The 13,518-nt window shown below is 56.5% G+C and overlaps 1 protein-coding gene across 1 annotated transcript; it reads left to right on the plus strand.

The window, feature by feature from the left end:
• Positions 1–1,604: 1,604 nt before the first annotated feature.
• Positions 1,605–3,068, plus strand: HSPB1 (heat shock protein family B (small) member 1). Its single transcript, XM_039243454.1, has 3 exons — positions 1,605–2,061; positions 2,581–2,644; positions 2,750–3,068. Exons 1-3 carry the CDS (start codon positions 1,698–1,700, stop codon positions 2,937–2,939), a joined length of 618 nt encoding a protein of 205 aa, XP_039099385.1. The 5' UTR covers positions 1,605–1,697; the 3' UTR covers positions 2,940–3,068.
• The last annotated feature ends 10,450 nt before the right edge of the window (positions 3,069–13,518 follow it).

A 13,518-nucleotide genomic window follows, 5' to 3' on the forward strand; every position in this document is an offset into this window, starting at 1 on the left:
GGGGTTCAGCCTCAGAGCAGCCCTGGGAAAGGGGCCGTAAGCTGAGTGGGCCTCATAAAGAGAGGAAGTAGAGGACTCCAAGCCTCACAAGAGTAAGAGCTGGGAGCCATAGAGAGGCAAGAAGCTTACTGAGCTAGTGTCTTACAGGAGACAGTGTGCCAGTCACTATATCTCTTTGAACTCCAGTTTCTTCATCTAAAATGGAGGGATGGGGCGCCTGGGTGGCTGAGTCGGTTAAGCATCTGACTCTTGATCTCAGCTCAGGTCATGGTCTCATGGTTTGTGGGTTTCAGCCCCGCATCGGGCTCTGCCCTGACAGCATGGAGCCTGCTTGGGATTCTCTCTTTCCCTCTCTCTCTGCCCCTCCCCTGCTTATGCTCTCTCTCTGTCTCAAAATAAATAAACATTTAAAAAATAATAAAAAGAAGGGATAATAGGGGGTAACTCAGGAGACGGAAGAATGGAGAGAGGTCGTGCTTATGAAGGCAGGAGAGGGAAGGCAGGGAATGTCAGGGTTATGGGTGGAGCCTAGGGGCAGCACCCTCTCCCAGAGGTGGGAGATGGGGGCCTGGATCTCACAGGAGGTGGGAGAGAGTGGTGTCAAAGGGCAGGCCTCAGGCTCCAAGCAAGTTTGAGCCAAATGTATTGCCTAGCACTCTCCCTCCCTTGGTCCCGTGGGAATCCTAAGCAAAAGGGACTTTGAGTTAACAATCTGCAAAAAAAGGAAACTGAGGTCTAAAGAAAGGAGGGGCCTTGCCCCAAATCACAGTAAGTCAACAGCGAAGCCCAAGCTAAATTCACGGTTACTGCCTTTCAAGTTCCCTGTCCAGGGCTCCTCAAGGAAAAATAAGATCTATGGGGGGACTTGCAACAACTTTCCTCCTGACTCCCTCTCAGCACTGGCTTTCTGACCTGGGTCACTGCTTCTGCAACAGGGATACCTACACACTCTCCTTCCTCTTCCCCCCCTTCCACTGCAGACAGATAAAATAACAACAATGAACAATAAGCAGGTACCAGGCCCTGGATTAAAGTCTCTACTTGCTTTAAGTTGCTGAACCCTCACATCCACCCAGTGACATAAGCATTTTGTAATCATCATCATCATCTCCATTTTCCAGACAGGGAAACTGAGGCACCGAGTCTGACTTGCACACATCCAACCGGTTCGTGGCAGAACCAGGATGTGAAGTCAGACAGTCTGGCTCCAGAGCCCACACTTTTATCGATAACACCAAGCTGCTTTTTAAGACATTATTTCACAGACACCTTGTGGTTCAAATCCTGGCTCTGCCACTTCTAGATACATGTGGCCTGGGACAAGCAGCCCAGCCTCTCTGGGCTTTGTCCTCCCGGGCAAAAGGATAGGACTGACCACCAGCCGCGGCCCAGCGCTTTACCGTCCAGGGCTACGAGTGTCCGGCAGTGGGCACTGCACCAGCACCGGTGCTCCAGTCATTTGTTTTCTCCAACGAGAGAAGGTTCCAGATGTGGGCAGGGCCTTCCTCCGCCCGCCCCCGCCCCCAGTGCAGGGGAGGAATGCAGGGGGAGGGGCTGCCCCCAGCCCGTCATTGCCTTTAATAGAGACCTGAAACACCGCCTGCTAAAAATACCCGGCTGGAGAAGCATAAAAGCGCTGCGGGGCCGACACTCCGCACTTCTCCAAGCCTCAGCCAGACGCGCGGAGCGGAGCCAGCATGACCGAGCGCCGAGTGCCCTTCTCGCTCCTGCGGAGCCCCAGCTGGGACCCTTTCCGCGACTGGTACCCAGCCCACAGCCGCCTCTTCGACCAGGCCTTCGGGCTGCCCCGGCTGCCCGAGGAGTGGGCGCAGTGGTTCGGCCACAGCGGCTGGCCGGGCTACGTGCGCCCGCTGCCCGCGGTCGAGGGCCCCGCCGCGGTCGCCGCGCCCGCCTACAGCCGCGCGCTCAGCCGGCAGCTCAGCAGCGGCGTCTCGGAGATCCGGCAGACGGCCGACCGCTGGCGCGTGTCCCTGGACGTCAACCACTTCGCCCCCGAGGAGCTGACGGTCAAGACCAAGGACGGCGTGGTGGAGATCACTGGTGAGCCCCCGGCCCTGCGGGGATCACGCTGGCGGCGGGGGGGGGAGCCGTGGGCGCGGGGAACCGGGCAGGGAAACTCCACCAGGGACCCGGAAGACTTGGGACTCACCCTGCCCCCGGGCTCTGGCCCTGTCTCCGGAAAGAGGAGTGCGTGTACTTCCTCAGAGCCCTTCTGGCCCGAAAAACGCTCTATTTGAGGGAAGAAGTGGCCCCTTCTGAAGGAGACCTGCAGCCCCGCCCCCAAATGACCAGGTCTCCGCGGAGGGCACCCGCAGGCCCTGGCAAAGGGGACTGGCGTTGTTCCTGCTTCTTGCCCTAAGCCCAGGTCCGCAGAGGGGGCGTGTGCACATCCTTGGCGCGGCGCCCCACCCCACCCTCCAGAGCCCTGAACCCAACTTTCCAGAAGCTTCTGAGGGGCCTTGGGGTTAGTCCGGCCACTCACTGGGGCATGTGTGGATTCGGGCAGGCCCTTTCCCGCAGCTTCTGACCTCCTTCTCCCCCCCCCCCCCCCCCTCCCAGGCAAGCACGAAGAGCGTCAGGACGAGCACGGCTACATCTCCCGGTGCTTCACTCGCAAATACACGTGAGTCTTGGCCCCAGATGGAGGGTTGCGGGAAGAGGGGTGCAGGGTGGAGAAGGCAGTGAGGCCCGGATGTGTAATTCTTGTTTTCCTCCTCTGCCCATCTAGGCTGCCCCCTGGTGTGGACCCCACCCTGGTCTCCTCCTCCCTGTCCCCTGAGGGCACCCTCACGGTGGAGGCCCCCATGCCCAAGTCCACCACACAGTCGGCAGAAATCACTATTCCTGTCACCTTCGAGGCACGTGCCCAGATTGGGGGCCCAGAAGCTGGGAAGTCGGAGCAGCCTGCAGCCAAGTAAAGGCCTTAGCCCTGCCGTCCACCCTGCCACCTCAGTAGCCGTCACTGACCGTCCCCACCCGCCAACCTGTGTGCTCTTTTGATACATTTACCTTCTGTTTTTCTCAAATAAAGTTGGAAGCAACTGCCAGCCATTGCCTCAGATCATGGTGTTTGTGGAAGCCTCAGGTTCCGTGCCATTTGCTGGCTCCCACATTGATCACGTTTGTTGCAGCTTCCCTGTGTGCCGAGCCCCATGCTGGGCCCTGTGTGTGCGTTGGCGCACAGCAAGGGGGCCTACCCGTGTCCCCAGCTCTGATTCCATTAAGAGAGGAGTAATGATTGTAACCAGCAGTGATGGGGGAAGCCAGGTCCAGGCTGGGGCAGGCAGAGACTCTGAGGCTGGAGTCAGGTGCAGGGGGACAGAGCAGGGCCAGGGAAGGGGTCAGAGTCCTTTGCTGACTTCAGTGAGACTTCACAATTCTCCCTGAGAGGTGGGGCAGGGAGAATCTACCTTGTTTGTAGAAGGTATGGGAGGTGAAGCACTCCAGGTGACTGTCTGAGAGGAGGTTGACCTCAAAGTTTCCATCTCCCAGGGTGCCTGGGGGGCTCAGTCGGTTGAGCATCCGACTTTGGCTCAAGTCATGATCTCACGGTTCCCGGATTCGAGCCCCGCATTGGGCTCTGTGCTGACAGCTCAGAGCCTGGAGCCTGTATTCTTTGGATTCTTTGTCTCCCTCTTTATCTGACCCTCCCTTGCTTACGTTGTCTCTCTCTCTCAAAAATAAATAAAACATTAGAAGAAACTTTTTAAAAAAGTTCCGTCTCCCAATGCCCTTGCATATAGGGAGGAGGCCTGGGCTCTTGGGTCAAGGGTGCTCTGCGGAGAGTGAGGGCAGTGCGGCCCAGGCTTTGATGGAAGAGAGGCAAAGACCCTGACAGGTAAGACCTGCGCTCCAGGAAGGGCCTGGCTTGACTAGCCCAGGAAGGAGGAGTCACGCCCTTGGCCCTCTCCTTGGCCCTCATCCTACCCACCACCCTCTCATTTCACCTGGCCCAAGAAAGGTTTGGAGGGAGCCAGGAGAGGGACAGAGCAGATGGGGGTTTGGGAGCCCAGTCTGAAGTCTCTAAGACAAGAGACCCCACACCATCTCCACCTACAAGGCCACAGAGCCTGAAGCTGCCAGAAGACACTGTGATGTTCGAAGCCCACAGCCCGACCTTCCCAGGGTCTCAGAGCAGCCACACGCACACGTCCACACACGCACACACACGCACTAGTTACCCTCCACACTGGCCAGCTCCTTAATTGCCACTCCCTGGTGTGGGCTCCCTGTTGGGGGAGCACAATCTGGGGCAGGCAGGGAGCCAGAGCAGGTCTCTGCCCTTGGAGGCCTCACCGGACCTGGAGGGAGACCAACAAGGGAAATAAATAAACACATGGAACGAGGGTTGTGCTGGCCCAGCTGGCAGCACGGGTCTGGGCCTGTTCTATTGGCCAGGGCACTGCCCTGTCTACCCACCCGGGTCACTATTCATTTCCCGGGCTCCTATCTCCTCAATCTGCCTTCCTCCTCCTTGACAGCACACATGCCGCATCTCCGGTGTCTCCTGGACGTGTCCACATTCCTGTGGCCCCAACTGCATCAGCCTGTCCAGGGCTCGCCAGCTCCCTTCTGGCTGACAGCAGGATGGCCCTGGCCTCCAGGGGTGTGGCTGCCTCCTCACGTCTTGGAGAGAATAATGGTAGCAAGGCTGCCAGCAAACTGAGAGCGTGGGAAAGCTGGTGCCAAGCTTTGACAAGGTAACCCTCGCGTCAACTCTGCGAAGAGGTGTGGCTGGTCCTGCCTACCACCTGGGCGCGGCCAGCCTCAAAGAAGTGAACAGACTTGCCCGGGTCCACACAGCTAGTCCTGGAGGGGACATCAGGGTGCCACAGGCAGGGGAGGGCAGATTAGCTCAGACAGGAAGGCTGAAGAGGAGGAGGGGATGTTGAAGCATCCCACGCTTCAAGCTTGAAGTACAACTGAAAGAGGCTTGGTGGGGCCACAGCAGGAGGACGGGAATGCAGCGAGCCTATGGTCCAGGGCTGCTCAAGGGGGCCAAGGGGGCCCAGTGTCCAAGGGCACAGCCTGGGGCAGGTAGAGGTCAGCACTCAGGGGCCTGTCAGTGCCTGTTAATAGGAGTGAGTCCAAGGGCAGCAGCTTTGAGGTCTTGAGGGTTCAAGCCATCATCTGGGACACAGCTGGGCACAGGGTAGATAGGAGGGGAGGAATTCAGTTCCTGCCAAGGAAACCGGCCCCAGGTTCCAGAGGAAACGAAAGTAGGAGACAAGGAAGCTGGAGCCTGCCTGGGCCACCATGGGGTGGAGACAAGAGGAGAGTCTGAGCCTGGGCTGGCCCTATGCCCAGAGCACCACCACTCAGAGTGGACCAGCACCCCTGGGTAGAGGGGACAGGGCTGGCTGGCTCATGTCTGCGGGTCTCCACTGGGACAGGCTGGCACTGGACACTGGGACACCTGCTGTGGCACAGGAGCATTCCCAAGCTTCTCTAGGCCTTTTTCTCATTTTCAATGGGTCCCTCTCTAAAAGCCTCTGATGTCCTTCAGGTCTGCAGACTCAAGACATTGGCCTTGACTCAATGAATGCTAGCCACAGGGCCCCTCTGCTCAGCCAAAGAGTGCCTGAGGGGCAATGCTCTATGCTACAGGCTGATGATAAAAGCTCCTTCGAGGACCTCAAGTCCCTGTGGCTTCTGGTCACCTCTCACCAGCTCCAGCTGCCCTAGGATCTGTGGAGTGCACAAGCCATCCTCAGTTCCAGGCCACTCCCTGGGTCTCTCCTTTTCTCTCTCCCTCCCAGTTGTGAAATCTGCCGTCCCTGTTGGCACTGCCTCTGGGCCTAGGACCCAGCCAGTCAGTCCAAGTCTCTGCTCAAGGAGCCAAATGGAGGAAACAGCTCAGTGACAAGCAGCATTATGCCATTAGCGAGGGGAACAGGACATCTTGTGGGGTCTTGGTGGAGTAGGAAAAAGGGACTTCCAGAAGTGGCCTTTGGATAAACAAGGGTGAATCGCATAGGCCAGACTGGCAAGCTGGCAAGGTCAGACTGGAGGAAGGAAAGCAAGAGGGCAAGTGAGGGAGGTGGGTGGGGCCTCTCTCAGTAGGCCCTTAAGGCCACGCTAGGTGCAGGTGACCACTGCCAGAGAGGTTTAAGCATCCCTGCTTTTCTTTTTTTTTTTTTTTTTTTTAGTTGATTTTACCTATTTTGAGAGAGACAGAGAGAGAGTACAAGAGAGATAGGGACGGAGAGAGAGAGAATCCAAGCAGGCTCCGAGCTGTCAGCACAGAGGTGGACATGGGATTTGATCTCATTAACCATGAGATCATGACCTGAACCGAGATCAAGAGTCAGACACCTAACAGATTGAGCCACCCAGGCATTCCCTAAGCATCCCTGCTTAAGAAACAAGGACCCAGATCTTAGAGGAGAGTGGTTGGCAGGAACCAGTCAAAAAAGCAGGGGACAGTGTGCTGTCGAGGGCATGGGGAGAGGAAAAGGAGGGCAGGTGCCAGGATGGATCAGCAGCAGGCTCTGTGGTGTGGGGTGACAGACTGGAATGTGGGGGTGTGGGCGCAGGGGAAGAAAGGGATCTGCTGAGGCCCCCTGAGCCCTTGACTCTTGTGGCTTCCTGCACAGGGTTGCTGATCTCAGTCTCCATTAGGCCAGGTGGACCCCCAGACCTCTGCTGCCAGGGGAGTGAATTGTTTCCAGATAGCATCATCTTCCCTGCTACAAAATCTACCCGGGGTTTGCCAGGCAGACTGCTCTGTGGAGAGGTTGGGGTAGGAAGCAAAAGCTGTCTGGAGAATGGCTGCAGAGGACCCTAGTGTTGGGTCCAAAGGGTACGGTCAGAGCACTTGTGTGATGGGGGAGGGGCAGCCAGAGAAAGGAGAAGAGGATCAGGCACGGCTGGAGCTCAGCCCAGAAACTGGCCATGGGGGTTGATAGAAACCCAGGCCCCCCTGGTCTGTTGGCAGCCACCCAAAGTCTCCTGGCAGGGGATCAGGCTTGGTCAGGGTCCTATCTGCTCACTTTACCTCGGACTCCCCTACACCTCCCCACCCTGCCCCACCACCCCATGCAAATGCCCAGACTTGCATTGCCAGCTCAGGACCAAAGCAGGGAGGAAGCTGCACAGGTGAGGGCAAGCCTACGCTGGTCTCAGCCAGAATGTGGCACTGGGCCTGGCAGCTCAAACCCAGTGAAATGGGAGCTAAGACCCACTCCCATGCTGCCCTCCCAGGAAAGTGGCCCCCACCCCAAAACGTGTTCTGTCTGTCCACCAGACAGATGATGGCCCGGTGTGCCAGCCCTGAGGAAGCTCCCCACTGGGGAGACCCACACGCATGGGAAATATCTCCAACCCCAGCACGATCCTCTCAGCTAAGGGCTCTGGGTCCTCCCCACCTCTTCCACCTAGCCAGGTGACTCTGCATTTCACTGTGTGCATCTCTGTATCCCCAGGATGAGCCATGTTCTCGTGGGCTTCTTAGGAGATGGCTCTGCCAACCATTCCTTGTGCTGGGAGAGCTGGTAGCATGAAAAATGCCAGGAATCCCAGGCTAGTTGAAGAACGGACAACTTCAGATCAATAACAGAACTGCTGGGTGGTTCATGTAGGAGCATGGAGGGCAGAAGAGCCTCACTGGCCGGCCAGCCACCTCCATCTCTTCTGAGGGGCGGACTAAGGGCAAGGGAAAGTCAAATGCCCAGCCAGGGTTCCTCAATACCTTGGGGAAAATCCACCAGCCCTGGGAGGGATCTCTGCAGCATAATGGCCCCTGCCACCCTTCCTTCCAGCCTTGCACACCCACCAGCCTGGTATAACCACCCTGTCCAAACTGGTTGCAGTGGTTGGATCAAGATGTGGCACCAGCTGTCCAGGGGGCTGCCTCAGAGGAAGAAAGTCTACCCCCACCCCCGGGCTGAACAGGGCAGAACTTAATAGGAAGGCTGGATTAAAGAATGGATTGAGGGGCACCTGGCTGGCTCAGTCGGGGGAACATATGACTCCTGACCTCAGGGTCAAGAGTTTGAGCCACAGGTTGGGTGTAGAGATTACGTAAATAAATAAAACTTTTTAAAAAAGTGGCAGAGGGGTGCCTGGGTGGCTCAGTCAGTTAAGTGTCTGACTTTGGCTCAGGTCATGATCTCATGGTCCATGGGTTCGAGCCTCGCGTCAGGCTCTGTGCTGACAGCTGAGCCTGGAGCCTGCTTCGGATTCTGTGTCCCCCTCTCTCTCTGACTCTCCCCTGCTCACGCTCTGTCTCTCTCTGTCTCAAAAATAAAGCATTAAAAAAAAAAAAAGTGGCAGAAGCAGTTCTAGTGTTCAGGGAAAAGCACTGGGCTAAGGCCAGCTCTGTCCCTGTTGGGAGATATGGTCTGGGGCCCACCCTACTCTGGGCTGTTTCCATTTTGAGAGTCTGGGTGACCTCCGAGGCCCCTCCTGCCTTGAGTTGTCAAGATGGGCATCAAGGGAGAATCAGGAGGACTGGCAGCTGCCCAGGGTCTCCTAACAATGGTAGGAAGGCCAAAGTCCCAGGGGTGCCCAAGGATATAAGAACAGCTCGCTGCAGGACCAACAAGGGCCTAGCATGGGGAAGGAAGGAAGGCGTTCAGTCTTGGCCCTGACCCCAGGGCAGGTCCAGATAACCCTTCCCCTCGTCCACAAGATGGGTTGAAAGCTTTTCTGAAAGTCCTTCCAGGGTGGCCGAGTCTGTGTGTTCAGACTGGCGGGACAATGGGACAGGGAAAGGGAGGGACTTACTTAGGTGAATGAATGACCAGAGAGGTCAGCGAACCCTCTCCCCTAAGCTCCTCCCTCTCTGAATTCGCCCACCCTCTTCCAGCCCTCTCCCAGACCCTTCTGATCTACTGCCCTGCTGGTCTTCCCGGTCTCTGATTGCACCCCCCTTACTCAGACCCACCCCTCACTACATCCCTCTCCAAGCCCCTTCTCCAAACCTCCCCCCCTTCTCAGAGTTCTCCCTTTTTCACTGGACCCCACCCTCCACCACTGTACTTTCTCACGTCACCATGCCCCCTTCAATCCTCTGAGCCCCTCTCCCCATCTGAACTCCACCCCTACTTCTCTCTGAGCCCTGATGGGTAAGCTATTCTTTTACAATCCCCTCAGCGGGCCTGCCCAAAATCCCCTTCTCTAGGCCTGACCAGACTGAAAGCCTTGAACCCTAGGAGTGGCCCCACAAGCCAGTCCTTCAGCAGGGGTCCTGGAGCTTCCTGGGTGGAAGAGAGGTTCTGGAGGAGGACAAACCAATCCCCACCAAGCATGCTGCAGGCCCTGCGAGCTGGGGCCTCGGGCTGGCTGGTGCTGGCCAACTCCAGAAAGGAAGCCTAGCCTAGGCCCAACCTGTGAGGGGGTGGAGCAGTGCCAAGGCAGGCTCTGACTGCCCCCTGCCGACCCCCTGGGGCTGGGTGTCCCCACCCTCCCCTTCCCGCTTCCTGGCCCAGAGAGGACAGTCAATGACTGCCCCCTGGTGCTCTCCCAGAGAGCTAACACTGTCTACCCCAGAACCTTCAGGGGTCTCTGCTCACCTTCTAGGTCCTGCCAGGCCCAGAGCAGAAATGGGGCAGGAGACTGACACCCTCGACCCCGCACCTTCCATGCGTTTGGCCCTGTTCTCTGCCTTGGGCCTTTCTCTGAGAGCCCTCAAGCCTCCTAGAAGTTCCTATCTGGAGGACCCAGCTCACCCCCTAGGCTGCCACCCACCCCTTTCCCTGCCCTTGCAGGGTGTGGCAGCCAAGGCCTGGGGCCCAGAGCCCCTTCTCTGCCCTGCTGCATAGATGTTCGCCACTGTTTCTCTTATCACAATTGGCATGCACTGGGCACCTGCTGGCTGCCAATCACTCCTTGGCTTAGGAAACCCTCACAGCCACCCTATGCCACTGAGAGGCAGCAGAGGATTGTGGTTATGACTTCTGCCACTGGGTCAAAACTGCCTGGGTTCAACTCCTTCTTGGGCCCACATACTAACTGCGGAAACGTGGGTAAGTTACAAGATCTTGGTTTCTGCCTCTGCAAAGTGAAGCTGGTTACGTGAATTAATACAAGTCTCGGACACAGGGCCGAGGCGCACAGTGAACACCCAGCTGCACTAGGCATTTATGAGGTAGACTGCATTCGCCCCGTTTTACAGATAATGCAAACTGCCTGAAAGGCTAAGGAACTTGAGAGATTACAGCACTCGGCTGAGACGGGGTAGGGTGGGCATTCAAACCCTGACCTCACAAGCTTTCTGCCCTTTCGTGTGGAGCCTGACAGACGTGGCTGGTTGACAGAAACTTCACCTTCCTGAAAGTAGCTGAGGCTGACCCACCCGTCTCCCGCCCCGGGTCCTCGGGTTTTACGAGGTCTACGTGGGGAGATGCTTAGGGCGGAGATTGGGGTGCGTGCTTCCCCTAACATTCCCCCCGCCTTGTCGGATTCTGGGGTTGGCCCTGGGCGGCCACCACTCAGTTCCAAGTTGGGAGTCTCTCTTCAAAGGAGTGGGGGGTAGGGGGAAGGAAGGGCTTTCAGGGGTGGACCAAGCACTCGCCCAAGGAGGACGAGGCTGCGACGTGAGGCAGGTGACGCAGGAGAAGACTTGAATAGCAGACAGGCAGGGTGGCTTCGGGGCATCCGGACGCCGCGTTATGGGTGTATGGGGCCAGCACGTGACAGACCCAGGTCGCCCCCGGTCCTGAGCCCCTTCGGCAGCTGTGCGGGTCGAGCAGGCTGTGGCCCGGCTTCCTCCGCTGCCATCTGGGGGAAACGCAGGCCCCTGGGGCTGGTGACGGATGACAAACTGAAGGGCAGGCACACAGGGGGAAAGCTGACGCCTGAGGCCCTGTCAACTCTAACGCGCTCCTTCCACCGACCACGGCAATGGACAGACACAGAAACATGACCAACTGCCTAGACGGCAGAAAAACAGCCCACACAGCCCAGACCAGGTTACTCTGGCTGACGGCCGCGCACGAGGAAAGCTGAGGCGGGCTGGGGGAGGGCGGAAGAGGGAGAACCAAGTGGGAGGGGCTCGGGGTCGGGAGCGAATCGGAGCCGGGCAGCTGAGCGGGCAGAGTCTGGAGCAGGGCTAGCAACAGGCCGACCATTGGAGGAGCGGGGCAGACTGGCCCGTGATTGGCTCTCGCCACTGCCCGAGATTGGAAGGCGGGCCGTGTCCCGCCCAGCTCACATCCGGCGTCTGGCTGGTCCTGGAACCTTCGCGATTCCGGCTGGTCAGACTGCCCCCCCCCCCCCGCGCAAACCCCTCCCACCCCAGTTCTTCACTGCGCGCGCGGGCTCGTTCTTAGTCCCGCGGCGGGACCGTGGGCGCAATCGCCTCTGGGGCGTGCGCGTGGCTGTGCAGCTCTTTCGACGTGGGTTGGCGCTAGGGGGACCCAGAGGTCTGAGTCCAGCCCGGGTGTCGCACAGGCTTGCAGAAGTAGAACCCGGCGGAATCCCGGGGACAGGGACCTGGGCCCGGGAAAGGTGGGGCTCCGTGGACCTGCCGCAGCGTTGGGCGGGGCCCAGCGGGGGACAGCGCCTAGGCGGGGCCCGGCCCAGGTGGATAACGAACCACCCAACCCGCGCTGCACGCGCCCCGACTCCAGGGCCCAGCAAACCATTTGGTACCCCAAAATAATGGTGCAGGAGCGGCCTGACCAGTCGTCATTTTGGGCAGTTTTGGGGAGAAGGCATGAGGGATGGACCAAGGCTGTTTTTAGTTCTGCTGTGCAGGTTATTTTGGCCCTGTCACCACTAGGCTAAAAAAACCTTCAAGTCCTAATATACTTCGGGGAGCAATTATTACTGGTCCTTTTGCTTTTGCCCAGCAGTGAGATGTAGTAGCTGTTTGATGCTGGGGATCTGGACAGAATTTAGGAACTGCATGTAAAGGGACTCGCCCCAAAATGAGTCATCCATTAGCTGCTCATCCTTTTTAGCCGGCTACCCAGCCATGACTTAAATCTATCTTGTCTGTTTCTAATGCAATCTTCAAATTTGGGGCAAGAGAGTAGGTTTCAGTCTGCCCACAACTCAAATCCTCTGCATCCTGGAACTCATCACGGAGGGACCACAACATTCCCAAAAAGAAATGTTTTCAGGGACGCCTGGGTGGCTCAGTCAGGTTTAAGTGTCCAACTCTTGATCTCAGCACAGGTCTTGATTATCAGGGTTGTGAGTTCAAGCCCCACACTGGGTACAAAGCCTGCTAAAAAAAATTTAGAAGGTTTTTAAAACTGCACAGTTTGCAAATAAATGGAGAAGTCAATATGCTTTGATAACCTAACGGAATCCAGAATGAGTTTTCCACCAGGCTTTAAGGAACCCACCAGCCATCAAAACCCCGTCCCTAAAATCTGGCTTCAGGTTTAGGGCCTAAGAGGTGGAAGGGTTTGAGGTCTCCTCCTGGTCCCTAAGAGTCAGTTAATTAGGGAGATTTGTCCATCGTTGTGGGAAGAACCAGTTTACACCAAGGCTGGTTTAGAACAAGTCTAGATTCATTTTCCTGATGTAGAATCAATATGAAGGCAGCCTCTAGGACATGCCCGCCTGTTCCTGAGAATTCCTGGGATGGTCACCATGATGGACTGCAGTTTTACCACCTTCCCCAGGCACAGGGGGAGAACTGCACCAGGACTCACCATGTGGGATGCACATGTCCTGGCTTGTAAGGTCAAGGCCTACATAATACATTCTCCACCTGGCGGAGGCAGGAAAGGGTTGAAAGGAGACTTAGCCTAGAAGACTCAGGCTCCCTTGGGTGGCAGGCACTCCCTCTAGCCTGTCCAGTATGCTCCGGTAACAGGCCCAGGTGCTGTCTACTGCTTAAGATTACCTGGTTCCCTGGAGAGCAATACGAGGATCCCATTCAATTTCACGTAAACCACTGAAGACTAGACGGGGAGGCAAAGCAAAATCCTTATGCAAGACAAAAAAAGTACCCAAAGATGGGAACATATTAAATGACACAGGAGGAAACAGCTGGTCAAACCTAGAAATGGGACATTCCATAATGCTGGGCACCTGGCTGGCTCAGTTAGTGGAGTGTGCAACTCTTGCTCTTGGGAGCTGTTACATTCAAGTCCCATGTGAGGTGTAGAGATTAACTTAGATGAAATCTCTAAAAAAGACCCTCTCTTGAAGATGCCTAGTTTCTGGAAAAAGCCATTATCATAAAAGAAAAGAGATGGAAGGAATAGAGGCTAAAGAAACCTAACAATGAAATTCAATTAATTAGATCTGAGTTGGGGATAGGGATGGGGTGTGGTTAGAGCCATCAAAAAGACACTGGGGGATAACTTGAGGAAACCTGAGTATGGACTGACATTAGGGAATTACTGTTGACTTCCTTAGGTCTGCTGACAATGGAGTGGTTATGTAAGAGAATGTCCTTCTATTTGAGAGTATAGGGAGTAAATATCAGTGCTTTCAAGGTTCCACAAGATACAGAGAAATAGAAAGCAAATATGACAAAATGTTAACTGCTTAAGTAGTGGGTACTTGGTTTTACCATTCTTTTCAGTTTTTTTG

Source organism: Hyaena hyaena, unplaced genomic scaffold (genome assembly GCF_003009895.1).
Source record: "Hyaena hyaena isolate Hyena2069 unplaced genomic scaffold, ASM300989v1 scaffold_228, whole genome shotgun sequence".
Classification (NCBI taxonomy): Eukaryota; Metazoa; Chordata; class Mammalia; order Carnivora; family Hyaenidae; genus Hyaena; species Hyaena hyaena.